This window comes from Scyliorhinus canicula, chromosome 1 (genome assembly GCF_902713615.1).
Source record: "Scyliorhinus canicula chromosome 1, sScyCan1.1, whole genome shotgun sequence".
Classification (NCBI taxonomy): Eukaryota; Metazoa; Chordata; class Chondrichthyes; order Carcharhiniformes; family Scyliorhinidae; genus Scyliorhinus; species Scyliorhinus canicula.
In genome coordinates, this window is record NC_052146.1 from 117,448,413 (window position 1) to 117,474,748 (window position 26,336).

Consider the following 26,336-nt stretch of genomic DNA (forward strand, 5'->3'; position numbering starts at 1 on the left):
GAACGATGAGAGCAGGTGTGTTTGAGTTCATGAAAATGGCTGTAAAGGCCTGGGAACTCGGCCCATCGGATAGGGGAGAATCGCTGTTCGCCGTAAAAAAATGGCGAGCAGCGATTCGTGTCGTGGGGCGGCCGTAGGGGGGGGGGGGAGAATAGCGGGAGGTCGGGAAAAATGTCGGGAAGGCCCTCCCGCTATTCTCCGACCCGTCGTGGGGGGCGGAGAATCGTGCCCAATGTAGTTGACGTGGTGCTGGTCGGGGGCATTGAAAGAGGCCCCAGGAGCTATTCTCCGCAGGCAACTGGCCAGGTTCCCGCCGGCATGGTTCACTCATCGCTCCACCTGGTGGGCACTTGGAGTGGCAGCAGTGGACACAGTCCGCGGTCGCCCTGGTGGGGTGGCGGGGGGATCCCTCACTGTGAGGGGGGGGCCTCCAGGACGGCCAGGCTCATTATCTGGGGCCACGTATCGGCGGGCACGTGCAGTCTGTGGGGGGGGGGGGGGGGGGGGGGCCTATATCATCGGGGCTGTCCCACTGTGTGGGTCCGCCATGTTGCACAGCCTGGCAGCCAAATGTACCGGGACCCATATCGGCAAACAGCATTTCCTTCTCCACTTGTCAAACTTTTGGAACTAATAAATAGAAGGGGTGGAATTCTCCGATGCACCGCAGGGTCGGGGAATCGCCCGGGGCTGGCATAAATATCGCCCCCACCGTGGCCGGAATTCTCCGCCACCCGGGAATCGGCTGGGGTGGGAATCGCCGATCGGTGGTCCCCCACGGCGATTCTCTGCCCCGCGATGGGCCGAAGTCCCGCCGCTGTCAGGCCTCTCCCGCCAACGTGGTTTAAACCACCTCTGTGCTGGCGGGAGCAGGCGGCGCGAGCGGGCCCGGGGTCCTGGGGGGGGCGCGGGGCGATCGGACCCCGGGGGGTGCCCCCACGGTGGCCTGGCCCGCGATCGGGGCCCACCGATCGGCGGGCGGGCCTGTGCCGTGGGGGCACTCTTTTCTTCCGCCGCCGCCACGGCCTCCACCATGGCGGAGGCGGAAGAGACCCCCTCCGCCGCGAATGTGCCGGTGGTACCGTCAGCGACCGCTGACGCTCCGGCGCATGCGCGGACTCACGCCGACTGGCGAAGGCCTTTCGGCCAGCCCCGATGCCGGGCGGCATGGCGCCAAAGGCCGTTGGCGCCAGTCGGCGGAGCGGGAGCCACTGCGGCGCGGGCCTAGCCCCTAAAGGTGTGGAGAATTCCGCACCTTTGGGGAGGCCCGACGCCGGAGTGGTTGGTGCCACTCCGCTACGCCGGGACCCCCCGCCCCGCCGGGTAGGGGAGAATTCCGCCCAAGGATTCAATAACTTTTTTTTTAAAACAGAAAATGTTTTTTAATGTCCAGGTTTGCTCGCAACAGTGCCCTGGACATTAATCTTCAGTTCCTCGAGACTCCAGGACAATCCGGTAGGTTGCCAATCCTACCCTGCACAGCACTGGTGACTGAATGAGTCTGTCTCATGTCACTGTTTCCAGAGAACAACCTACAAGCAAAACTAGTCACCACCCAAGGCAACAGTTCCAGCTGTCCATTCCAGCAGTTCACAAATGGTGGCCCTATACGCAGAGTCTCTGATAGTATAGGCACACCAGATAATAAATACATTCACATAGATAATTATAATGTATTATCATGAGCGAAACAGCAAGCATTCTAAGCTTTGCAGTAGTGTATGCAATACATTAATTACTATAAATATGTATACATGGGAGTGTGTGTATATTATTCTGATGCAAGTTGATGTTGTAACTGGGCGAGAAGATCCCAGAATGGAACACTGGATCAAAAAAACATAACTTTTACTTTTCTTCATAAAACATTGAGGAACAGAGTCACAGGATTGCTAATTTGTTTTAACAACAAGGAAAAAAACATTTATTAAACATGAAAAGTTGGATTTTTATACAATACTCGTTTACTCCCTCCTTATCTTAACAATTATATACACATTTTAAGATCAACATGGATTAGAAAGTACATCTTAAGACACAATAGTCTCATTAACACACGCAACAGTCCCTTTTAAGCACACAAGATGACTGTGGTCAGACACACTCCTTTCTGAATCCAAATGAATGTCTGTGGATTTCTCCTCAAACACCACCCACCCCCACTCCCCAAGATGATTCTTATACTGTGAGCGATATCATCTCACTGAACTCTGGCTTCCACGTGGGTGCTTTCAAATTTTGCTTTCCAAAGTTACACTTTCAAACCTTCTTTTAAACTATGCTTTCCCTCCTTCAAGCTACTTCCATCCAGGTTTTGCTTTCAGGTTTTACACCTGTCCCTTCAGGTTTCCTTTGTCTCAAAGGTTTTTACACAAAATTGAGGTCCAGCCACAGATTCCCACAATTATTTCAACTAATGTCTCCCCAATTGTAGTAATTTCTTACAAACCTAGCACTACTGCAGATATTTTACTGACAATCCAATACCTCTTCAACTCTCTATGACTTTACTCAACAGAATCCGTTCTGGTTCACAGTTCCTTCTGTTCTGTTAAGTACAGACTTCTTGAAAATGTCTCTTCATTTCTCTAGTTTAAAGCTAGACTTTAAATTTCCTGCATCTGTTCTCTCAACCATTACTCCATGTTATGGCTTTTCTTCTAGCAAGGATGAGAACTGCAATCAAATTAGTTAAACTAAAACTTAAATGCTTCTTTACCTTAAAAGGCTCCATTTGCTAAGCAACACCCACATGCGTATGCCTTTTATTTATTCTTCACATCGTAGCTCTCTCGAAGCACAATAGAAACAAAGTTGGAACTGTTTTTTTACATAAATTTAGAGTAGCCAATTATTTTTTCCAATTAAGGGGCAATTTAGCATGGCCAATCCACCCATCCTGCACGTCTTTGGGTTGTGGGGGTGAAACCCACACAGACACGGGGAGAATGTGCAAACTCCACACGGACAGTGACCCAGAGCCGGGATTCGAACCTGGGTCCTCAGCGCCATAGGCAGCAGTGCTATCCACTGCACCACCGTACTGCCCCACAGTTGGAACTTAACCTACCCTCACATGAACATGCGGTGAAGATAATAATTATCTGACAAATGGACGTCCATCTGTCACATAAACTGTGGGCTGGATTGTCCAATTCTGGGGCTATGGCTCCATGCCGGCATGGGAACAGTGGCCTTTTGCGCCAGGACAGCTGATACAAAACGGCCACCGTTCCCCATTTTGCTGGGTGATAGCAGGACGGCAGCGTAGAGCACCCAGCTCTAGCTGCCGATACAGCCCAGAGATTTGCTGGGTCCGTGGCCACGCCGTGCTTCATGGCGGAGACCGCTCGCAATCTCGGCCCACGAAATAGACCCCCTTCGGCAGGCTCATGTGCCCCGGACCGCCCCACCACAGTACCCGCAGCCCCTCTTAAAGTCCCCCCCTGCCCGTGGATCGGCCCTCCCCTGACTGTGGCGGTGCTGGACTGAGTCCACAGCCGTCACGCCGAGTTCCCGACGGTGAGACCACACGTGTCCCACGCCGATGGGAACTAAGCCAGTTGGGGGTGGAGCATCGGGGGGGGGGCCTCAGGCAATGGCCCGGGGCCGCCAATACGACGCGCGGCATACTCGCTTTGAAGGGGGTGGAGCGTCGCGAAAGCAGCGGCTCCCCCGATTTCGTCGGGAATTTGGATTCCCCGGCTGTTCGCCGAACACGATTTCGGCATTGACGACTGGAGAATCCATGCCTTTGTTTCTCTCTGCACAGATTCTGCCAGACCTCCTGAGCATTTCTTGCATTTTCTGTTATTGGTTCAGATTTCCAGGATCTGCAGTATTTTGCTTTTGTGTTTTGTGGAGATAGAAAAGATGAAAAACAGTCACGACTCTGAAGCTGGATAAGTAAGAAAATTCTGAATCTAGAAATAGAGATATACAGTAACATAATAAGAACATAAGAACTAGGAGCAGGAGTAGGCCACCTGGACTTTTGAACCTGCTCCGCCATTCAATGAGATCATGGCTGATCTTTTGTGGACTCAGCTCCACTTTCCCGCCCGAACACCATAACCCTTTCTTCTTCAAAAAACTATCTATCTTTATCTTGAAAACATTTAATGAAAGAGCCTCAACTGCTTCACTGGGCAAGGAATTCCATAGATTCACAACCCTTTGGGTGAAGAAGTTCCTCCTAAACTCAGTCCGAAATCTACTTCCCCTTATTTTGAGGCTATGCCCCCTAGTTCTGCTTTCACCCGCCAGTGGAAACAACCTCCCCGCATCTATCCTATCTATTCCCTTCATAATTTTTTATGTTTCTATCAGATCCACCCGTATCCTTCTAAATTCCAATGAGCACAGTTCCAGTCTACTCAACCTCACCTCATAATCCCTCAACTCTCGGATTAACCTAGTGAATCTCCTCTGCACACCCTACAGCGCCAGTACGTCCTTCCTCAGGTAAGGAGACCAAAACTGAACACAATACTCCAGGTGTGGCCTCACTAACATCTTATACAATTGCAGCATAACCTCCCTAGTCTTAAACTCCATTCCTCTAGCAATAAAGGACAAAACTCCATTTGCCTTCTGTTGCATCTGTAAACCAACTTTTTGCGACTCATGCACTAGGACACCCAGGTGCTCTGCACAGCCGCATATTTTAATATTTTATCATGTAAATAATAATATCTTTTGCTGTTATTCCTACCAAAATGGATCATCTCACATTTGTCAACATCGTATTCCATCTGACAGACCCTGGCTGATTCACTTAATCTATCCAAATCCCTCGGCAGACTTCCAGTATCCTCTGAAATTTTTGCTTTACCACTCACCTTGGTATCGTCTGCAAACCTGGACATATTGCACTTGGTCCCCAACTCCAAACCATCTGTGTAAATTATGCGCAACACTGATCCATGAGGGACACCACTAGCGACTAATTGCCAACCAGAGAAATGCCCATTAATCCCCACACTTTGCTTTTTATTAATTAACCAATCCTCTATCCATGCTACTACTTTACCCTTAATGCCATCCGATATTATCTTATGCAGCAACATTTTGTGTGGCACCTTGTCAAAAGCTTTCTGGAAATCCAGATATACCAGATCCATTGGCTTCCTGTTGTCTACCACACTGGTAATGTCCTCAAACAATTCCACTAAGTTAGTTAGGCACGACCTGCCCTTTATGAACCCATGCTGCGTCTGTCCAATGGGACAATTTCCATCCAAATGCCTCGCTATTTCTCCCTTGATGATAGATTCCAGCATCTTCCTACTACCAAAGGTAAGCTAACTGGCCTATAATTACCCGCTTTCCGCCGACCTCCTTTTTTAAACACTGATGTCACGTTTGCTAATTTCCAATCCACCGGGACCACCCCAGAGTCTAGTGCATTTTGGTGAATTTGTAATTTCCCTAGCCATCTCTTTTAGCACTCTGGGATGCATTCCATCAGGGCCAGGAGACTTGTCTACCTTGAGCCCCATTAGCTTGCCCATCACCACCTGCTTAGTCATAATAATCGTCTCAAGGTCCTCACCTGTCATAGCTTCATTTCCATCAGTCACTGGCATGTTATTTGTGTCTTCCACTGTGAAGACCGACCCAAAAGCATTGTGGATAGCATAATTGCTTCACAGCTCCAGGGTCCCAGGTTCAATTCCGGCTTGGGTCACTGTCTGTGCGGAGTCTGCACATCCTCCCCGTGTGTGCGTGGGTTTCCTCCGGGTGCTCCGGTTTCTTCCCACAGTCCAAAGATGTGCAGGTTAGGTAGATTGGCCATGATAAATTGCCCTTAGTGTCCAAAATTGCCCTTAGTGTTGGGTGGGGTTACTGGGTTATGGGGATAGGGTGGAGGTGTTGACCTTGGGTGGGGTGCTCTTTCCAGGAACCGGTGCAGACTCGATGGGCCGAATGGCCTCCTTCTGCACTGTAAATTCTATGATTCTATGAAAAAACCTGTTCAGTTCCTCAGCCATTTCCTGATCTCCCATTATTAAATCTCCCTTCTTACCTTTAAAGAACCAATATTTACCTTTTTTGTTTTATATATTTTTAGAACCTTTTCCTAACTGTTTTTATATTATGAGCACTTACTCTTCCTTTATAGCTTTTTAATAGCTTTCTATTGCCCCCTAAAGATTTCCCAATCCTCTAGTCTCCCACTAATCTTCACACTTTATATGCTTTTTCCTTCAATTTGATACTCTTCCTTATTTCCTTAGATATCCATTCCCTCTTTCTACTGTGCTTCCTTTTTGTTGGTATAAACGTTGCTGAGCACTGTGAAAAATCAGTTGGAAGGTTTTCCACTGTTCCTCAACTGTTTCACCATAAAGTATTTTCTCCCAGTTTATCTTAGCGAGCTCTTCTCTCATCCATTGTAATCTCCTTTGTTTAAGCACAAAACATTAGTGTCTGATTTTACCTTCTCACCCTCCATCTGTATTTTAAATTCCACTATAATGTGATCGCTCCTTCCGAGAGGATCCCTAACTATAAGATCATGAATCAATCCTGACTCATTACACAGGGCCAGATCTAGGATAGCTTGTTCCTTCGTAGGTTCCATTATATACTGTTCTAGGAAACTATTGCGGATACATTCTATAAACCCCTCCTCAAGGCTGCCTTGACCGACCTGGTTAAACCAATCAACATGTAGATTAAAATCCCCCATGATAACTGCTGTACCATTTCTACATGCATCAGTTATTTCTTTATTTATTGCCCGCCCCACCGTAATGTTACTATTTGGTCGCCTTTAGATTATCAGTGACTTTTTCGCCTTACTATTCCTGATTTCCACTCAAGTGGATTCAACCTTATCCTCCATAGCATCGATGTCATCCCTCACTACTGCCCGGATGAAACAGAGCTACACCACCTTCCTTACCATCCACTCTGTCCTTCCGAATAGTTTGATACCTGTGGATATTTATCTCCCAGTTGTGACCATCCTTTAACCATGTTTCAGTAACGACCACTAAATCATCGTCATTCACGATGATTTGCACCATCAACTCATTTACCTTATTCCAAATACTACAAGCATTCAGGTAAAGAACCCTTATGTTGGCTGATATACCTCCGTTTTGAATCTTAACACCTCTATCAGTAACTCCAGTAACAAAAGGAGAACAGAGAAGCAATTTGTTTATCACATGATGATGTATGTTAACAGATTTTGTTCTGACTCAATAGAAGAGTCAATTGGATCAGAGCTGTGGGGATGAGTTACTCCTGTCACTATGTTAAGCAATACAAAATGAAATGGCGAAAGATTTCATCTGGATGATGTTTCTTGGGAAATGGTGAATGTTCTCAAATTTACAGTTCTCTCTACAATGCTATTATAAACGTCAAACAGAAGAAGTTTTCCCATATATCTTCCCAATTTGTTACACATTATAACTGAGAGATGTTGGGTGGAATTCTCCATCAGCCGATGTCTGTATCGGGGTCCAGATACGGCGAAGAATCGCAAAACCAGGACAGGTGCTGGGCATCAGGGGCGCCGATCCACATATGATTCCCCGACCACTGGTGGCGCCAGAATCACGGTCCACGAGCGCGCATCAGGGGGGGGAGAGGGGGGGGGGTTTGTAAATTGCATTTGTTTAGTAGTCCTGTCACCCTAAGCTTTGGTTATCTATGATGTTCCGGTGGATGTGCATTACTTCTGGTCTCTACCAACGTGGACCTGGCATGGTGGACTTCGCGGTGGTCCAAGGGTAATTCCTTAGGGGAGTTGCGCCCAGTGATCATCCGAGTGCCACCCTCCCTGCACATATTGCATGACATGCCCACCCCTCCTCTACCATCCCCCCACATGCCCTCTCTATTCTCCGGGGCCTCCGCAATTCACCGCTGCCGATGGGCTGAGTTCCTGACGCCGCGGTTCACGTGTGGTCTCAGCGGTCGGGAACCCGGTGTGGTGGCTGCAGACTGTGTCCAGCTGCGCCACAGTCGGCCGGGAACCGTGCTGCTGGCCGGGGGTGCTTCTGGTGGGGGGTGGCCAGGTGGGCAGTGTTTGGCAGGCCGGGTCCGCGCACGGCCGCCGCCATCTTTTACAGCACGACCGCTGCAGTCGTCACCGTGCCCTTGCGCAGCCATGGACTTGGTCATTCTCCAGGTGTTTATATCGTGGGATCCTGGAGTTTTACTCAGCGTGACTGCTAGGCCCCTCACCGGTCTCAGGATCAATGAATGTTCAGCGCCGATTATTCCGTCGTAAAACGCCACAGTTCTCACACCGGCATTGGCACTTAGCCTCCAAAACGATGAATCCATTCATAGTCTTCTTGAATGAAGAATCCGCCCCACTATCTGTAACAACGACTGGTCATATATCAGTTTATTAAATGTTAATTTATTAAATCTTAATACCCAACCTTGCTCAGGGCCCAATCATGGAACTTCCCCATCTCACAATACAAGGTCGGTTCCCCCATCTAACTCCCCCTGCCCTTAACCAAATCTAAGGGGCAAGTTATACTGCAGGGTTAGAGAGTGAGGCAAACTGTCAAACACAAGCTGGACTGCAGGATTCTACATCACCCCTCACTCAACAAAAGCTGGTTTCATTTTAACATGAGGAGAGAGTGAATAACATAACGTTTACAGCACAGAATAGACCATTTGGCACAACATGGGAAATAGGAGCAGGAATAGGTCACATCACCCCTCAGGCCTGCTCATCATTCTATATGATCATGGTTGGACTTTTGTACTAACTCTATTTTCCCGCAGGGTCACCAGATCCCTCGATTCCTTTGGCGCTGAAGAACCTAGCAAAGTTTGTCTTGAATAAACTCACTGACTGAGCATCGACAATCCTCTGGAGGTAGAGAGTTCCAAATATTCACAGTTTCTGAGTGAAGAGGTCTCTTCTCAACTCAGTTTTAAATGGCCAACCCCTAATCTATGAACCCCAGCTCTGTACTCTCCAGTCAGGGGAAACCGCAACTATCCTGTCAAGCCCTCTCAGAATTGTACATATTTCAATGAGATCATCACTCATTCTTCTAAACTCCAGAGAATACTGGACAATTCTACTCAATTTCTCTTTATTGGACAATCCTCTCAGCCCGGAATCAATCTTGCGAATTTTTGTTGCATCCCCTTCAACGTAAGTATATCCTTCCTTAGGCAAGGAAACCAAAGCTGTACACACTATTCCAGGCATGAACTCACCAAAGCCCAATAAGAGACTTCATTACTCTTATGCTCCCAACCACTTTGCAATGAAGGCTAACATACCATCTTTCTTCCTAATTGTTTATTCCGCAGACAAGCCGCCTTCTACTTTACTTCATCTCACCCTATCAACATTTCCTTCTATTTCTTTGTCCCTCATGTACTTCACTAATTTCCCTTTAAATATATCTATGCTATTCACCTTAACTATTCAAGGCCGGAGCAGGTTTCTTTGCTCTCTGGGCAGAGGTTTTCCTGTATTCACTATTAGATTTATTAGTAGTGGTTTGGACTGTTTCTTTAACACGGTTCTCCTCAATGTCCATTCTGACTTTGCCAACTAGAGAATCTCTTTTGCAGCTCTTGGGTTCCTTTGAATTAGCAGTGTCTAGTCCTACCCAGAGTTAGCCTATTTGGTTGACTGCTGGGCATTTGATTGTTCCTGCCTGGTGTAGGTTTTGTCTCACTGCAAGTGGAAGCATCTTCTGTACGTCTCATCCATCAAACCCCTTCAATAGATCGGCCTCTGTTTTCCAGCCTCTCCAACCTTTTATGATTGTTATAATCTCGGAAAGGGACAATCAACTCTGTGAACATTTTAAGCGTCACTTATTAATGTTTTCACATTCTCAGAAAGTTTAGCAGATCCTGTGATAACTCGGCTCCCCACGAGGCTACATATGTCTCCCATTGAGTAGGAGACTGTCTCCTTATAGGACATTGAGCACGATTAATAATATGATTAATAGTTCTGACGAGAGGTAATTGGACTGCAGCAACAACTCTGTATCACGCTCTCCACAAATGCTGCTTGGCCTGCTGAGTGTTTTTAGTGTGCTCTGTCATTAAGTAAGCAGCTTGCATCTGTACCAATGTTGTTCAATATATTAACTATTTAACCACATGTGGCTAATTTCATATATGATCAGTAAATAAAAATGGGTAATAGACAACATTGGCAGGCATGTGGTCTTAATACTCATTTGCACAGCATTTGCAGGTGAACTTTAATCTTTTTGGGCAGCTCTTGCTAAAATGGTGAGACAAACAGCAGAATGAGCTCTTTGATCATCGTGAGTGCATTACTCCCTTTGTTGATGACAGGAGCAAGATGTTTGTTAAGTAAGTATACATGTAAGGGAGGGTTTCGGACATTTATAAGGAGCTTATGGGGTCAGAGGAAACACAGACCGAGAAGCTGAAACACAAATGGAAAGAGGAGTTAGGTAGAGAGTTAAAGGATGATCTCTGGGCGACGCGTTGAGTAGAGTCAACGCGTCCACAACATGTGCCACAACATCAGCCTGATACAGTTTAAGGTCGTTCACCGGGCTCACATGACAGTGGCCCAGATGAGCAGGTTCTTTGGGGTGGAAGACAGGTGCGCAAGGTATGCGGGAGGACCAGTGAACCATGTCCATATGTTCTTGGCATGCTCGAAGCTTAGGGGATTCTGGCGGGGGTTTGCGGACGTCATGTCCAAATTATTGAAAACAAGGGAGGCGTCGAATCCAGAGGTAGCGATTTTCGGAGTGTCGGAAGACCTGGGAATCCAGGAGGAGAAAGAGGCAGACATTCTGGCCTTCGCTTTCCTGGTAGCCCGGAGACGGATATTATTAGCCTGGAGGGACTCAAAGCCCCCAAAGTCGGAGATCTGGCTATCTGACATGGCTAGCTTTCTCTGTTTGGAAAAAATCAAGTTCGCCCTGAGGTGGTCAATGTTAGGGTTCACCCGGAGGTGGCGGCCATTTGTCGACTTCTTCGCGGAAAACTAATCATCAGCAGAAGGGGGGTGGGGGTAGTTTAGTGTAGAGTAGGAGGCTAGAAAAGGTGGGACCTCTGATGGAGGAAGACGGCTTTTGCACTATGTTTATATTTGTATGTACATTGTTTCTTCTGTTACTGTTATAAAACCATAAGTACCTCGATAAAATGTTTATTAAAAAAAAGTGTACATGTATGAAGTACATTGACCTGACACATTACACTTATACATACACACACACCATACAACACGATCAAAAGATTAACTCACTCTCTCGTACATTAATGTTGAATATGAGGAGGGAGATGGGCAAGAGACGCAGCAAGTGTCCCTGAAATGTCCAGAATGCGGCCAACTTAACAACCACAGGAACTTTCCGAGCACCGCAACCCCCCCCCCCTCCCCCCCCCCCCCCCCCCACCCCCATATCAGAATCAAAAAGGGAACATGTGAAATTATTTAATTATCAGCTTAACTATCAATGAATAAATAGCGATGTTGATGTTGGATGAGCATTAGAACACTAACATCTTACATGTACTTTGCACCCATAGCTTAGCAAGGTGTCCCTGAAGTACTTTTCAAAGAAGGTGGGAGCAATGAACACTGAGCAACAACCGGGGAAAAGTTCGGGATGTGAACGACGGCGCAAGAAAAGATCATTTCTGAAAACATATTGGAAGATGGGCAGAGTGCCAAAGCAAGAGAATTCCAGATTGTAGCGCATGATGGCTAAAGGTTGTATCTTAGATGGTATAATGGAAAGAATGGGGCATGCAGTAGATGAGATTTGAAAGCTTGGAGAAAATCCAAACTGGGACATGGGGCTCTTTCAGTTGTGACAAAATATTTGAACACAAATATTACAAGGAAGTCATCTTGCATTTAGACAGCACTGATAACAATCTCAGAATGTCTCAATTAAATGATCATGAGGTATAGTCAATATTGTAATGTAGGAAATGTGGCAACTAATTTATACACAAAGTCCCACAAGAGTAATGAGAGAATTAACAAAAAATGTGTTCTTTTTGAAGGTGATTGCAGAAAGAAAATTGTTCAGAACATCCGGAAGAACTCCCTGCTCTTCTTTGAATAGTGTTATGTGTGGCAATATGCCTGTAGACAATATTATATGTAGTTGGTGGTGCGACCTCCAACCAGCAGGTGGCGGTACAAATCCACCATGTAGTCTCAAGACAAACGTCATGTGACAAGGCACTCTGATCAGAAAGTTGTACGGCGTACAGGAGGACAGTTATGGATATGAGTAGTTCCAGGAGAGACTAAAGAAACTCTGTAATAACTTGGTCTGTATCTGATCGTTACCTTACCACTGGTGCATTAATAAATCCTAGTTCTAGCTAAGTCACCAGCAGTTCTGTAGATTCATTGCGAGACAAGAACATGGAACACAGAATTATGGGAAATTTTACATTCTCCGAGGTCAGACTTGTGCTTAATTTTTCATCTAAACGACATGGGACATGATTTCCCCACTGTGTTGCACCTGGCCTCACGGTAGCATGGTGGTTAGCATCAATGCTTCACAGCTCCAGGGTCCCAGGTTCGATTCCCGGCTGGGTCACTGTCTGTGTGGAGTCTGCACGTCCTCCCTGTGTGTGCGTGGGTTTCCTCCGGGTGCTCCGGTTTCCTCCCACAGTCCAAAGATGTGCGGGTTGGGTGGATTGGCCATGCTAAATTGCCCGTAGTGTAAGGTTAATGGGGGGATTGTTGGGTTACGGGTATACGTGTTACGTGGGTTTAAAGTAGGGTGATCATTGTTCGGCACAACATCGAGGGCCGAAGGGCCTGTTCTGTGCTGTACTGTTCTATGTTCTATGTTCTATGGTGCGGATCTGGGCGCAGCGGTTAAATAGCGGGAAAGGCCATCATCAAGATGCACGCCAAGCGCGAATCTGATGGCGAGTTCCATATCACACCCAAATATTGTGTGCGGCTCTTGGATGGAGAATAATACTGATACATGGAACAAGTAACAAATTGAAGGACAGATTATTTCTACAACAAAGTTCTGGATGTGATAACACATTCTCGGGCATATCCTCCATTTCTGTTGGGAACCTGCGAGGGGTAATACTGTGTCTTTGGGTTTTTTGTGTGAAAATGAGCTGATATAGCATTGTATTGTTACCAATATGGAACGGTGATATTTCCTTGTTATTTAATGGCTAGTGTGATATATGGAACGTTACATAGTTGATTTTTAAATCTTTGTTACTGTTGATTGTTTAATAAACAAAATATTCTCAAGTGGATTTTCGTGGGTACACGTGCCATGTCTCAGGCAATGATTATTGCGTCACATTTCAATCAAACTTTGAAGCCTGAACAGTTTGAGTGAACTCTAGAAGCATCAGCACCATAGAGGCAGCAGCCAATCAAGACACTCTAGAGCTGGGCTTCAGCACTGACGATATCCTCATGACCAAAGCGGAGTGTGTGGATCAGGGGAGGATACCTGAGCACGGTCTCCCTAATGTTCCCGGCAGAGGCCTGGGGTCTGAGGGTTCTTCCTGTGGCCGGCAGTTAATGTGTAGAGTGAGGTTCTCCAGCACAACTGGCTCAGTGGGTGGCACTCAGAGAAGGCAGTATACTTAAGGGTGGGGGAAGCTTGGGGGATTTGAGGATCCCGGGTGGAAGCCCTAACAGATTGTCGGTCTCTATCCTTCTCCAATTCTTTACAGATACCAAAATCAATGGTGGTTTTGATCCCGCAGAGACTGCCCTCGTGATGCTGATGGCAGCCCGAGTGGTCAAATGCTGGAAAAGGCAGCAGCATTGACCCAGGCTGGCGGCAGCACTCTATTTGCAGGGGCTGCCACACACCCTGAAGACCTGGCCGCCCATCAGGACGAGGAGGAATGCAGAGGGGGACACTGGTGAAGGCCCAATATGTACAGGCATCGTTGGTCTTTCGAGGAGATGATAGACAGCATGTGCCGCAGGAGACTTCGTCTCAACAAAGAGACAGTGCAGCACCTGTGCCATGTCCTCATGGACTTCTCAGTACTGGTATAATTCTAGTAAATCTTTTTTCACTCACTAATGCATCAACATCCTTTTTATACTTTGGAGAGCAGAAATATTCTTTGTACTCCAAATCCTAAATATGTTTCGCAGAATTTATCTACTTTTCAATTCTATCCCTCTGGAAATAAACCCCAAAGCCATGCTTGCTTTATTTAAAAATTAGCCTTAGGTACATTGCTACTTTTAGTAGGAAGGTTATCTGACGCAGTGGGTAACATCCCTGCCTCGGGTTCGAGTCCCACTTCAGGTCATGACCATTCAAGATGCATTCATAATGTGGTCAAGCAGATCAATTATCAACCTACAAATCCTTCCAATATGCCTATGGCACGTGAGGAGGCGGTGGCATAGTGATATTGTTCCTAGATTCGTAATCCGGAAACCCAGGGTAATGACCATGGCAGGTGGTAGAATTTAAACTCAATACAATTTCTGGAATAAAAATAAACTGATGACAATGAAAACATTGTCAATTGTTGTAAAACCCCATTTGGTTCACTAATGTCCTTTAGGGAGGGAAATCTACCATCCTTACCTGGTCTGGCCGACATGCGACCCACGGCAATGTGGTTGACTCTTAAATATCCTCTGAAATGGCCCAACAAGCCACTCAGTTGTATTCAACAGCTAAGAAAAACGCAAAGAAGGAATGAAACCGGACAGACCACCCGGCATCGAACCAGGCACTGGCAACACCAGCTGCAAACCCAGCCCTGTCGACCCTGCAAAGTTCTCCTTACTAACATCTGGGGGCTTGAATCAAAGTTGGGAGAGTTGTCTCACAGACTAGTCAAGCAACAGCCTGACACAGTCACACTCACAGAATCATATCTTACAGACAATGTCCCAGACACCACCATCACCATTCCTGGGTATGTCCTGTCTCACCAGCAGGATAGACCCAGCAGAGGTGGTGGCACAGTGTATAAAGTCAGGAGGGAGTTGCCCTACGAGTCCTCAACATCTGGACTCTGGACCCAATGAAGTCTCATGGCTTCAGGTTAAACATGGGCAGCACGGTAGCATGGTGGTTAGCATAAATACTTCACAGCTCCAGGGTCCCAGGTTCGGTTCCCGGCTGGGTCACTGTCTGTGCGGAGTCTGCACGTCCTCCCCATGTGTGCGTGGGTTTCCTCCGGGTGCTCCGGTTTCCTCCCACAGTCCAAAGATGTGCCGGTTAGGTGGATTGGCCATGCTAAATTGCCCGTAGTGTCCTAATAAAAGTAAGGTTTTGAACTAATAATCCAGAGACCCAGGGTAATGCTCTGGATACCCGAGTTTAAATCCCACCATGGCAGATGGTGAAATTTGAATTCAATAAAAATGTGGAATTAAAAGTCTAACATAGAACATAGAACACTACAGCGCAGCACGGGCCCTTCGGCCCTCGATGTTGCGCCGACCTGTGAAACCATCTGAAGCCTATCTGACCTACACTATTCCATTTTCATCCATATGTCTATCCAGTGACCACTTAAATACCCTTAAAGTTGGCGAGTCTACTACTATTGCAGGCAGGGCGTTCCACACCCCTACTACTCTCTGAGTAAAGAAACTGCCTCTGACATCTGTCCTATATCTCTCACCTCTCAATTTAAAGCTATGTCCCCTCGTGTTGGTCATCACCATCCGAGGAAAAAGACTCTCACTGTCCACCCTATCTAACCCTCTGACTATCTTATATGTCTCTATTAAGTCACCTCTCAGCCTTCTCCTCTCTAATGAAAACAACCTCAATTCCCTGAGCCTTTCCTCGTAAGACCTTCCCTCCATACCAGGCAACATCCTAGTAAATCTCCTCTGAACCCTTTCCAAAGCTTCCACATCCTTCCTATAATGTGGTGACCAGAACTGCACGCAGTACTCCAGGTGTGGCCGCACCAGAGTTATGTACAGCTGCAGCATGACCTTGTGGTTCCGAAACTCAATCCCCCTGCTTATAAAGGCTAGCACACCATATGCCTTCTTAACAGCCCTATTAACCTGGGTGGCAACTTTCAGGGATTTATGTACCTGGATGCCGAGATCTCTCTGTTCATCTACACTACCAAGAATCTTGCCATTAGCCCAGTACTCTGCATTCCTGTTACTCCTTCCAAAGTGAACCACCTCACACTTTTCCGCATTAAACTCCATCTGCCACCTCTCAGCCCAGCTCTGCAGCTTATCTATGTCCCTCTGTAACCTATAACATCCTTCAGCACTATCCACAACTCCACCGACCTTCGTGTCATCTGCAAATTTACTAACCCATCCTTCTACACCCTCTTCCAGGTCATTTATAAAAATGACAAACAGCAGTGGCCCCAACACAGATCCTTGCGGTACACCACTAGTAACTGAACTCCAGGATGAACATTTGCCATCAACCACCACCCTCTGTCTTCTTTCAGCTAGCCAATTACTGATCCAAACCACTAAATCACCTTCAATTCCATACTTCCTTATTTTCTGCAATAGCCTACCGTGGGGAACCTTATCAAACGCCTTACTGAAATCCATATACACCACATCAACAGCTTTACCCTGATCCACCTGTTTGGTCACCTTCTCAAAAAACTCAATAAGGTTTGTGAGACATGACCTACCCTTCACAAAACCGTGTTGAGTATCGCTAATCAACTTGTTCTTTTCAAGATGATTATAAACCCTATCTCTTATAACCTTTTCCAACATTTTACCCACAACCGAAGTAAGGCTCACAGGTCTATAATTACCAGGGTTGTCTCTACTCCCCTTCTTGAACAAGGGGACAACATTTGCTATCCTCCAGTCTTCCGGCACTATTCCTGTCGACAAAGACGACATAAAGATCAAGGACAAAGGCTCAGCAATCTCCTCCCTGGCTTCCCAGAGAATCCTAGGATAAATCCCATCTGGCCCAGGGGACTTGTCTATTTTGACATTTTCTAAAATTGCTAACACCTCCTCCTTTTGAACCTCAATTCCATCTAGCCTGGTCGACTGAACCTGAGTGTTCTCCTCGACAACATTGTCTTTCTCCAGTGTAAACACTGACGAAAAATATCCATTTAATGCTTCCCCTATCTCCTCTGATTCCACACACAACTTTCCACTACTATCCTTGATTGGCCCTAATCTTACTCTAGTCATTCTTTTGTTCCTGATATACCTATAGAAAGCCTTAGGGTTTTCCTTGATCCTATCCGCCAACGACTTTTCGTGTCCTCTCCTCGCTCTTCTTAACTCTTCTTAACTCTCCCTTTGGCGAGTTCTGTGCTATACTGTTCTATGTTCTATGGGCAAGGAAATCTCCTGCTGATTGCCACATACCGGCCACCATCAGTTGATGAATCAGTACTGCTCCATGTTGAACACCATTTGGAGGAAGCACTAAGTGGGGCAAGGGGTGCAAAATATACTCTGGGTGGGGGATTTCAATGCCCGTCAGCAAGAGTGGCTCAGTAGTACCCCCACAGAACAAGTTTGGCCGGGTCCTAAAGAACATAGCTGCTAGACTGGGATTGCAGCAGCTGGTGAGGGAACCAACAAGAGGGGGAAACATACTTGACCTCATCCTCACCAACCTGCCTGCTGCAGATACATCTGTCCATGACAGTATCGTTAGAAGTGACCACCGCACAATCCTTGTGGAGACAAAGTCCCTTCTTCACATCGAGGATACCCTCCATTGTGTTGTGTGGCACTACCACCGTGTTAAATGGGATACATTTAGAACAGATCTAGCAACTCAAGTCTAAGCATCCATGAGGCGCTGTGGGCCATCAGCAGCAGCTGTTTTTAATCACAATCTGCAACCTCATAGCCCAGCAGATCCCCCATCCTAACATTACCACAAAGTCAGGGGATCAAATCTGGGTCAATCAAGAGTGCAGAACTGCATGCCAGGAGAAACATCAAGTATACTGATAAATCAGGTGTCAACCTGGTGAAGCTACAACACAGGAGTACTTGTGTGCCAAACAGCATAAGCAGCAAGTAATAAACAGCTAAATGATTAAACACGAATGCATCAGATCAAAACTTTGCAGTCATAAAACAAAGAACATAGAACATACAGTGCAGAAGGAGGCCATTTGACCCATCGAATCTGCACCGACCCACTTAAGCCCTCACTTCCACCCTATCCCCGTAACCCAATAACCCCTCCTAACCTTTTTGGTCACTAAGGGCAATTTTATCATGGCCAATCCACCTAACCTGCATGTCTTTGGACTGTGGGAGGAAACCGGAGCACCCGGAGGAAACCCACGCAGACACTGGGAGAGCGTGCACACTCTGCATAGACAGTGACCCAGCGGGGAATCGAACCTGGGACCGTGGCGCTGTGAAGCCAGCCACAGTGTTATCCACTTGTGCTACCATGCTGCTCATCCTGCAAATTTGAGCCGTGAATGGTAGTAGACAATTGAACAACTCACTAAGGAGGAGGCTCGACAAATATCACCATCCTCAATGATGGAGGTGCCCAGCACATCTGTGCAAAAGACAGGCTGAAGCATTCACAACATCTTCAGCCAGAAATGCCGAGAAAATGATCCATCTCGGTCTCTCCAGGGTCCCCAGCATCGCAGATGTCAGTCTTCACCCAATACAATTCACTCCACGTGATAGTAAGAAATGGCTGAAGGCAGCAGATACTGCAAAGGCTATAGACCCTTGAAAAAATTCCGTCAATAGTACTGAAGACTTGTGCTCCAGAACTTGCCGCACCCCGAGCCAGGCTACAACACTGGCATCTAGCCGGCATTAACACTGGCATCTGGTCGGCATTGTGGAAAATTGCCCAGGTGTGTCCTGTACATAAGAAACTGGTCAAATCCAACACAGCCAATTACCACCTTTCTGTCTACTCTCCACCATCAGCAAAGTGATGGACAGAATCATCAACAATGCTGTCGAGCGGCACTTAATCAGCAATAACCTGCTCACGTACGCTTAGTTTGGGTTCTGCCAGGGTCACTCAGTTCCTGACCTCATTACAGCCTTGGTTCAAACATGGACAAAAGAACTGAATGCCAGAGGTGAGGTGAGAGTGACTGTTCTTGACATCAAGGCAGCATTTTACTGAGTAGGGCATCAAAGGGCCCTTGCAAAACTGGAGCCAATAGGAATCAGGGTGAAAACTCTCCGCTGGTTGGTGGCACACCTGGCACAAAGGAAGATTGTTGTTATGGTTGGAGGTCACCTCAGCTCCAGGACATCACTGCAGGAGTGTCTCAGGGTAGTTTCCTCAGGCCAACCATTTTCAGCTGCTTCATCAATGACCCCACTTCCATCATAGGGTCAGAAGTGTGGATGCTCACAGATGACTACACAATATTCAGCACTATTTGCGACCATTGAAATACTTTCAATTCCAGATCCAAGATTGTTCAGTGTAAATGATGATCAAATGTAATAGCACAAATCCTTGTGGAAGCAGCATTTCCTGCCATTTGGCAAAATGAAAATCTACCTTCGGCCTTAGCTGTGAGTCAAATATGGAATAACTTATAAAAGGCTCTTTGGAAATCTAAATTAAATCTAGTAGATGTAATGCATTATTTAACATTTCTGTCAGTTTTCTGTGATTATACCTTTAAATGCCTACCAAAAAGACTTCGCTCAGTATATTTACAAAGGGTCTAATGCCTGTTCAGGTGGTTCCTATTGCCCCCCCGCAGATGGCACACTTCTGACCCAACGCTTTGAGGGCTTTTCCAGTCAGTGAGTTGGAGCATTTATAGGCCTAACACTAACTACAGTCCAACTAAGATGTTGTACATTATGGCTTTGTATTCTACATTGCTGGCCTTATCAAATTACTAGCTTTTTTGGACCATATACCTGCACACCAAAGTTTCTCTACTTTGCATAAAATCTTATGTTTTTAAATTAAACAATGGACGTACAAGTTACCTGCATAAATTTTACCCTGTGTAATCTACATACAGCAAAACTTCAATTAAAAATTAATTAAGATAATTTCAGGGCAGCATGGTGGCGCAGTGGTTAGCACTGTTGCCTCAGCGCTGAGGACCCAGGTTCGATCCCAGGCCCGGGACACTGTCCGTGTGGAGTTTGCACATTCTCTCAGAGTCTGCGTGGGTTTCACCCCACAACCCAAAGATGTGCAGAGTAGGTGGATTGGCCACGCTAAATTGCCCCTTAGTTGGAAAAAAATGTTTTTTTTTAAATATTTTTTTTAAAAATTAAAAATAGATAATTTCATGGGATTTCAATAGAGCCACACCAAGCTAATGGAATATTTTTGGTACTGATATGTAAACTTGTCCCTTTAACTGACAATGAATAATTATAGTCACAATCCAAACTGTGGGCGAACTGGTTTGCTCTGAAATTCTTGGAAATCAATGAAAAATTACAGGTATGTTTATGGTATGATTATTGGGATTGGTTAAACAGCTGCCACATGCCACAAAATGAAAGGTTACTATTGCACAATATAGAGTCATAGAGCACAGAAATCGTCCTTTGGCCCATCGAGTCTTCACCAACAAAACTACACTAAATCTACACGAATCCCACTTTCCAGCACTTGCCCATAGCCCATAATGTAATTGACCTTAATGAGTAATATTTGACCAGTATTATCAGTGCCCTTGAGTGATGTGCATCAACGCACCATGAATGACAACGGTGTACGATAGAATACTGCTTGTTTCAGCAGCAGCAGAATAGATTCACCTTCCCCAATAATTTAGAGAATAAATGCACCAACATACTATCAGACACAGAAGTGGGAATCAGCCATTCAATGCCCCAAGCTAGCTTTGCCATTCAATTCGATCAAAGCTGATCTTTATCACAATTCCCTTTACTCATATTTGTTGCATTTCCCTTAATTCCCCCTTACCGAATCAAAGTCTTAAAAGTCTGCAATTGACTCCTATTATTCAATATTTTAGGAGACATAATTTCAATGAAGAATTGCTTCTTGACATTAGCCCTGAATAGCGTAGTTCTAAATTTTACGTTTATGCCCCTTTTTGTTCTGGACCATCCCATGCCCACCAGGGGGCATATTTTCTCTCTTTCCACCCACACAGCTCCTTTCGTCAAGTAAGCACATTAATTAGATCACCCTTTAACCTTCTACACTCAAATGAATGTGCATACTGTCCCTCGGAATTTAGCCCTTTTAGCCCCAATGTAAATCTGGTGAATCTAAAATAGGAAGGCACCAGTGTTTCATTCCCAAAATGAGGAGGCAGACAATCTCAGTCTCAGGGATAGTAAATGTGCTATCATTATTACCCCAAGTCTCTCGGGGTGGTGCCAATGAAAGAAAGTCAAATAATTCAGCGAGGGTTTCTGTTCAGATTAGAGCTCAGCTGTTGGGCTTGCCATAATCAAATGTCCTCTCACCACCTTGGCTCACATCTAAAACATGGCCAATTTAGTTGGATTACAGATAGTCGATAGGCCCTTGCAATCAAAACTCAATGTGAGCCAGCACCTAAAGGGGAGGGGAGCAAATTGAAGAGGGCTAAAGTGCCAAAAATGAAGCAAGTTGTGGTTAAAGTATCTCAGTCTCATAACTGGGTGGCATGGTATGACAGTAGTTAATAATAACAACAATAATAATAATCTTTATTGTCACAAATAGGCTTACATTAACACTGCAATGAAGTTATTGTGAAAAGCCCCCAGTCACCACATTCCGGCACATGTTCGGGTACACAGATGGAGAATTCAGAACGTCCAATTCACCTAACAGCACGTCTTTCGGGACTTGTGGGAGGAAACTGGAGCACCCGGAGGAAACCCACGCAGGCACAGGGAGAATGTGCAGACTCCAAACAAACACTGACCCAAGCCGGGAATTGAACCCGGGACCCTAGAGCTGTAAAGCAACAGTGCTAACCACTGTGCTGTCTGAAGCACTGTTGCTTCACAGTGCCAGGGATCTGGGTTCAATTCCTGGCTTGGGTCTTTGTCTGTGCGAAGCTTGCATGGGTTTCCTCCAGGTGCTCCGGTTTCCTCCCACAAGTCACAAAAGACGTGCTTGTTAGGTGAATTGGACATTCTGAATTCTTGCTCAGTGTACGCAAACAAGCATCAGATTGTGGTGACTAGGGGCTTTTCACACTGACTCCATTGCAGTGTTAATGTAAGCCTACTTGTGGCACTAATAAAGATTATTATTATTACAAAATTCTGACGTTAATCAGCAGCAGGAGTGCAGCTACTTCCAAGACTGATGAACAGCCAATGGATTTTGAGCTCACTTTTTCCCAAGAATATATTAAATATACTCAAGCAGAAGTAGATTGCACACCGGTCAAATATATGGACCTAATCATGTGGCTGGCACATGATTGTTGTCAGGTTGAAATGATCTGCTCCACTGAAACAGTCATTTCAGGTACCCAGCATGTAACACTAATGTTAGGGTAGCAGGGAAGACCTGGTGTGAGTGAGTGGTGCTTGATAGTCTTGAGCAACACATGCATCAGAGAGCAAGAGCAAATATTGATAAAACCCGCCTTAAAAACACTTAGATTATTAAAGGAAAGATAACTTGAATGTTGATACTGGTTGCCTTGACAAATGATATCTTGAAGATTCTTAAAATCAATAACCTGACAAAACACATCTCGCCCATGACTCCACATACATTATATGGCATTGGCACGCCATACATTAAGTCAATGACTAGATAGTCTAATTAGAAGCACAAGACCTGATTTGGAATTAGAAGACTGCTGCAAGAACTGCTAAACAATAATTCACAGCATAGGGCCATTTTGATCCAAAATAGCCATTATTTCAGGGGAATCAACTCTACTGATCACTTTAGGCAAAGGGGTGCCAAAGCCTTTGAAGCACTGGATCCTTTAACACACCTCTTGGTTTTGACAGTCATATCTACGATCTCATAAAATTCCACCCACAGTAGAAACCCCACAGGGTCGATCCACCTGTAAATTGAGGGTCTACATACCCAGTGGTCGCCATCAAAAAACTCTTACCATCTTCTTGTTGGCAGGTGTCCACAAACCTATTATTCTCTCCAATCCATTAGTATGTCCCTACCAGTTATTGCTCACCTCTTCCGAGATCAGTTTGAAATTGTCCTTCACCGTCCCGTTTTAGCCGCTGATTTCAAATCTCCTTCTTGGCTTTTGCAGATATCACGTAAGCCTGGCCCCGATTTTAAAATCACACCAGCATGAAATGAAATGAAAATCGCTTATTGTCACGAGTAGGCTTCAATGAAGTTTCTGTGAAAAGCCCCCCGTCGCCACATTCCGGCGCCTGTCCGGGGAGGCTGGCACGGGAATCGAACCGTGCTGCTGGCCTGCTTGGTCTGCTTTAAAAGCCAGCGATTTAGCCCAGTGAGCTAAACCAGCCCCTAGACCCTGGTCTAAAGCACACAGAATGGGGCTGTGCAGGAGTTGACAGGAATGGCTGTGTCCACTGCTCTCACTGGCTCCACCATCACTCAGAGAAGTAGCATCAACAGGGGGGGGGGGGGGGAGCCGAGGTGACAAATGCATTCTGAGAATAGCAACTTTTCGACAACATCCCCAAAGTGGGGCATAAACTTGTCGTTTATTAACAGCATAAATGGCAATATAAAACTAACCACAGCAGGGAATCCCCATATTTTAATATATTTTGATGTGATCAGGATCCAACTTGAAATATTAGTTTTAAAATGTCAGTAAGCATCTGCTGCTCACCCTCCCAAAACAAATAAATTAACTTTTGCACGCCAACTATTTCTTAGAAAACTCCTAAATCGCAATTACACTGCCGCATAATTATCCCAACTCTAAAGAGGTCCTGACCTTGACAGTCTATCCAATATTTAAAATGCTCCCACCTGGAAGTCTGGCCATCCCGAAATGCACAATGTCCATAATCCCATCTTCCTCAAATATCAAACGCTCATTCGGAGTTTATTTGAAAACACAGATCAAAACGATTTAGGCGACAAGATGAAGTGTCCACTTACTTCTCATACTGCTGATTGTCTCTGTCACAGCGGCCGTCCTTGTGCTTCTCCCAGTCTTTCCCGTGCTTACAAGTGGTCAGTGAGATAATATCCTTCCCGTTGTGGATGTGGTGTAAGGCATTTCTGGTATCCGACCCAATTCCTGTCAAGTACCTCTTGCCTTTGAAGACCAACAGGTACTTTCTCCTGGGTGGGACGTTGTTGTAGAGCAGCCAGCCTTTCTCTCCTCCCTTCTGAGGATGCTCTCTTGAAAACAAAGGGATGGAGACATCGAAATGCGGTCTGTAACTCTCCATGTAAAAACTTGCTTTGGCCACCATGGCCTGGCCAACGTCGAAGCCCAAATCTTCTGTATAATCAGGCCAAGTCCCAGAGTAGAGGTTAAATATTAGGTGGTTCCTACCGTTATTCCACAAGGGAAAACTCTGGATTTTGCTGTCGACGTCGTGAATGTATTGCAAGGAGAGCTGATCCCGATCTAAGGTGTCTATGCCCATGACAAACAAGCAGGCCTGGTGTGGGTCCGGGGTGTAATACCGGGAGCCCTGGATGGAGGCGAGGATTTTTTGGTAACTTTCAGAAACTTTATCCCCTCTGGACTGGGGGTACATGTAAACCCGGAAGCCTCGCGTCTCGCACAGATTCAGGTCAAAACAGGTCTCCATCCGACACCTGCTGTCCTTGTACACGATCGCCCTGTTCTCCCGCTTCATCTTTGGAGACTCCCGCAGCCCAGCGTCCACCTCTCCTCCTCCAGGCAGCTCCACAAAACTTTTGAGCGTCGCCTCGTCGTCCCAAGCTGGCCATCTCCTCGCCATCACCATCTCCTCGCTCTGCCTCCGTGCCAGGAACTTCAGCTGCCGGATCTGCGCTCCCCCGAAGTAGAAAAGCAAGAGCCAGCAAGCGCAGAATGCGATCAAGATGTATTTCTTCCTGGCCTGCATGTGTCCGGGACCATTCGCTCTCCTCGGGAGGAAGATGCAGAAGGGGAGAAGGTTGCAGGAGGTGGCACCTGGAACGGATGGTGCTGGGGGAGCGGAGAGGATCTCAAGCGCTTCTTCCAGATGCCAGCGCTGCCGAAAGAGGCATCCTCCCGGTTCCAAAGCAAGGGCAGGTGCGGAGCAGCGGCAGCCCAGTCTGGCATGGGGCAGCCGGGGACATTTACTGTAACTGGCTGTCCGTGGCTGGAGCTGGAGAGCTTGTAAAGGGATGGAAATGTTGCTGGAAGCGCCGGCTGGGGGTGGCCAAGTGCCGGGGCTCCGGCTGCTGCAGGGTCAGGCTGGGAGGAGCGGTGCCTCCTTGGGGCTGGGGGCGGTAGCGGCTCCGGGACGGACTGACTAGCCGATTGTATCCATCCCGCTGACACTCAGGTGGAACCGTGTCCAAACATTCCATTTCCGAACCTTGGCTCCACCAACATTCCAAGCAAGCCACGCCCCCGCCCCAATACACCCATCCCATTGGCCAATCCGCATGGCCTTCCTCACTCTCTGATTGGGCTGTGCGCGTCCTGAATAATAGCTGCCCTCACCTTTCTCGGGCTATGATTGGTTGGCAACGCTGTCCATCCGCAGCTAGCCCCTCCCTTTCTTGATGCCAATTGGCTGAACCTGCAGCCGAGGCACCGCCTCTTTCCCCTGATCCCGAACGTGCTGAACGTCAGGTATTAAAAAAATGGGCAGGAATTTTATTTAAAGCCCAGTCCCAGGGGTGGGCGGCGAGGGGATTGCAGCCATGAAAGGGTTTGCAGTGTCTGTGCAATCGTGGAACAGTAAGCTATAGGTTGTACAGCAACACTTTTTTTGGAAACAAAGAAATATGTAAAAAACACGCATCTGTTCCAGTGCACATCGAATATCTCGCCTTCAAGACTGATATTTCCGCTGATGTATCATTAACTTTGAACGGATTTGTTGCAAATATTGAAACAGACCAAATGCACAGCGTGTTGATCAATGAGGAGCCCTACTCTTGTTCCATGCCTCCAACCTTTTCAGCTTTAGATTGGCTAGCAGCACATTTATGCTTTTATCTGATGACAGAAATGCTATCCAGAAGCAAAATATTTACACTGCTTTTCAGGAGCAGCTAAGCTTCAAGCATGGTTTTAAAGGTTAACCAAGGTTCCAGAGAATAAATTAAATCTACAAAAGCAAAACGCTGCAGATGCTGGAAATCTGAAGAAAGGGAGAAAATGCTGGAAATATTCAGCAGGTCAGATAGCAACCGGGGGAGAGAAAAATGGTCAACCTTGAACAAGGTCCTCGTGAAACATTGTCTCTCCACAGATTCTGTCAGATATACTGAATATTTCCAGCATTTTCTGTTATTATTTTATATCACAAATTAAAGGTG

At 46.4% G+C, this 26,336-nt stretch overlaps 1 protein-coding gene across 1 annotated transcript in view; it reads right to left on the reverse strand.

The window, feature by feature from the left end:
• Window positions 1-25,419, reverse strand: part of LOC119966592 (exostosin-1-like) — a 448,243-nt gene extending 422,824 nt beyond the window's left edge. Inside the window, exon 1 of the mRNA XM_038798553.1 lies at window positions 23,982-25,419. Within this exon, the coding sequence (XP_038654481.1) occupies window positions 23,982-24,925 (944 nt within the window). The 5' untranslated portion in view covers window positions 24,926-25,419. The remainder of the gene's footprint in view (window positions 1-23,981) is intronic.
• Between the last annotated feature and the right edge of the window lie 917 nt (window positions 25,420-26,336).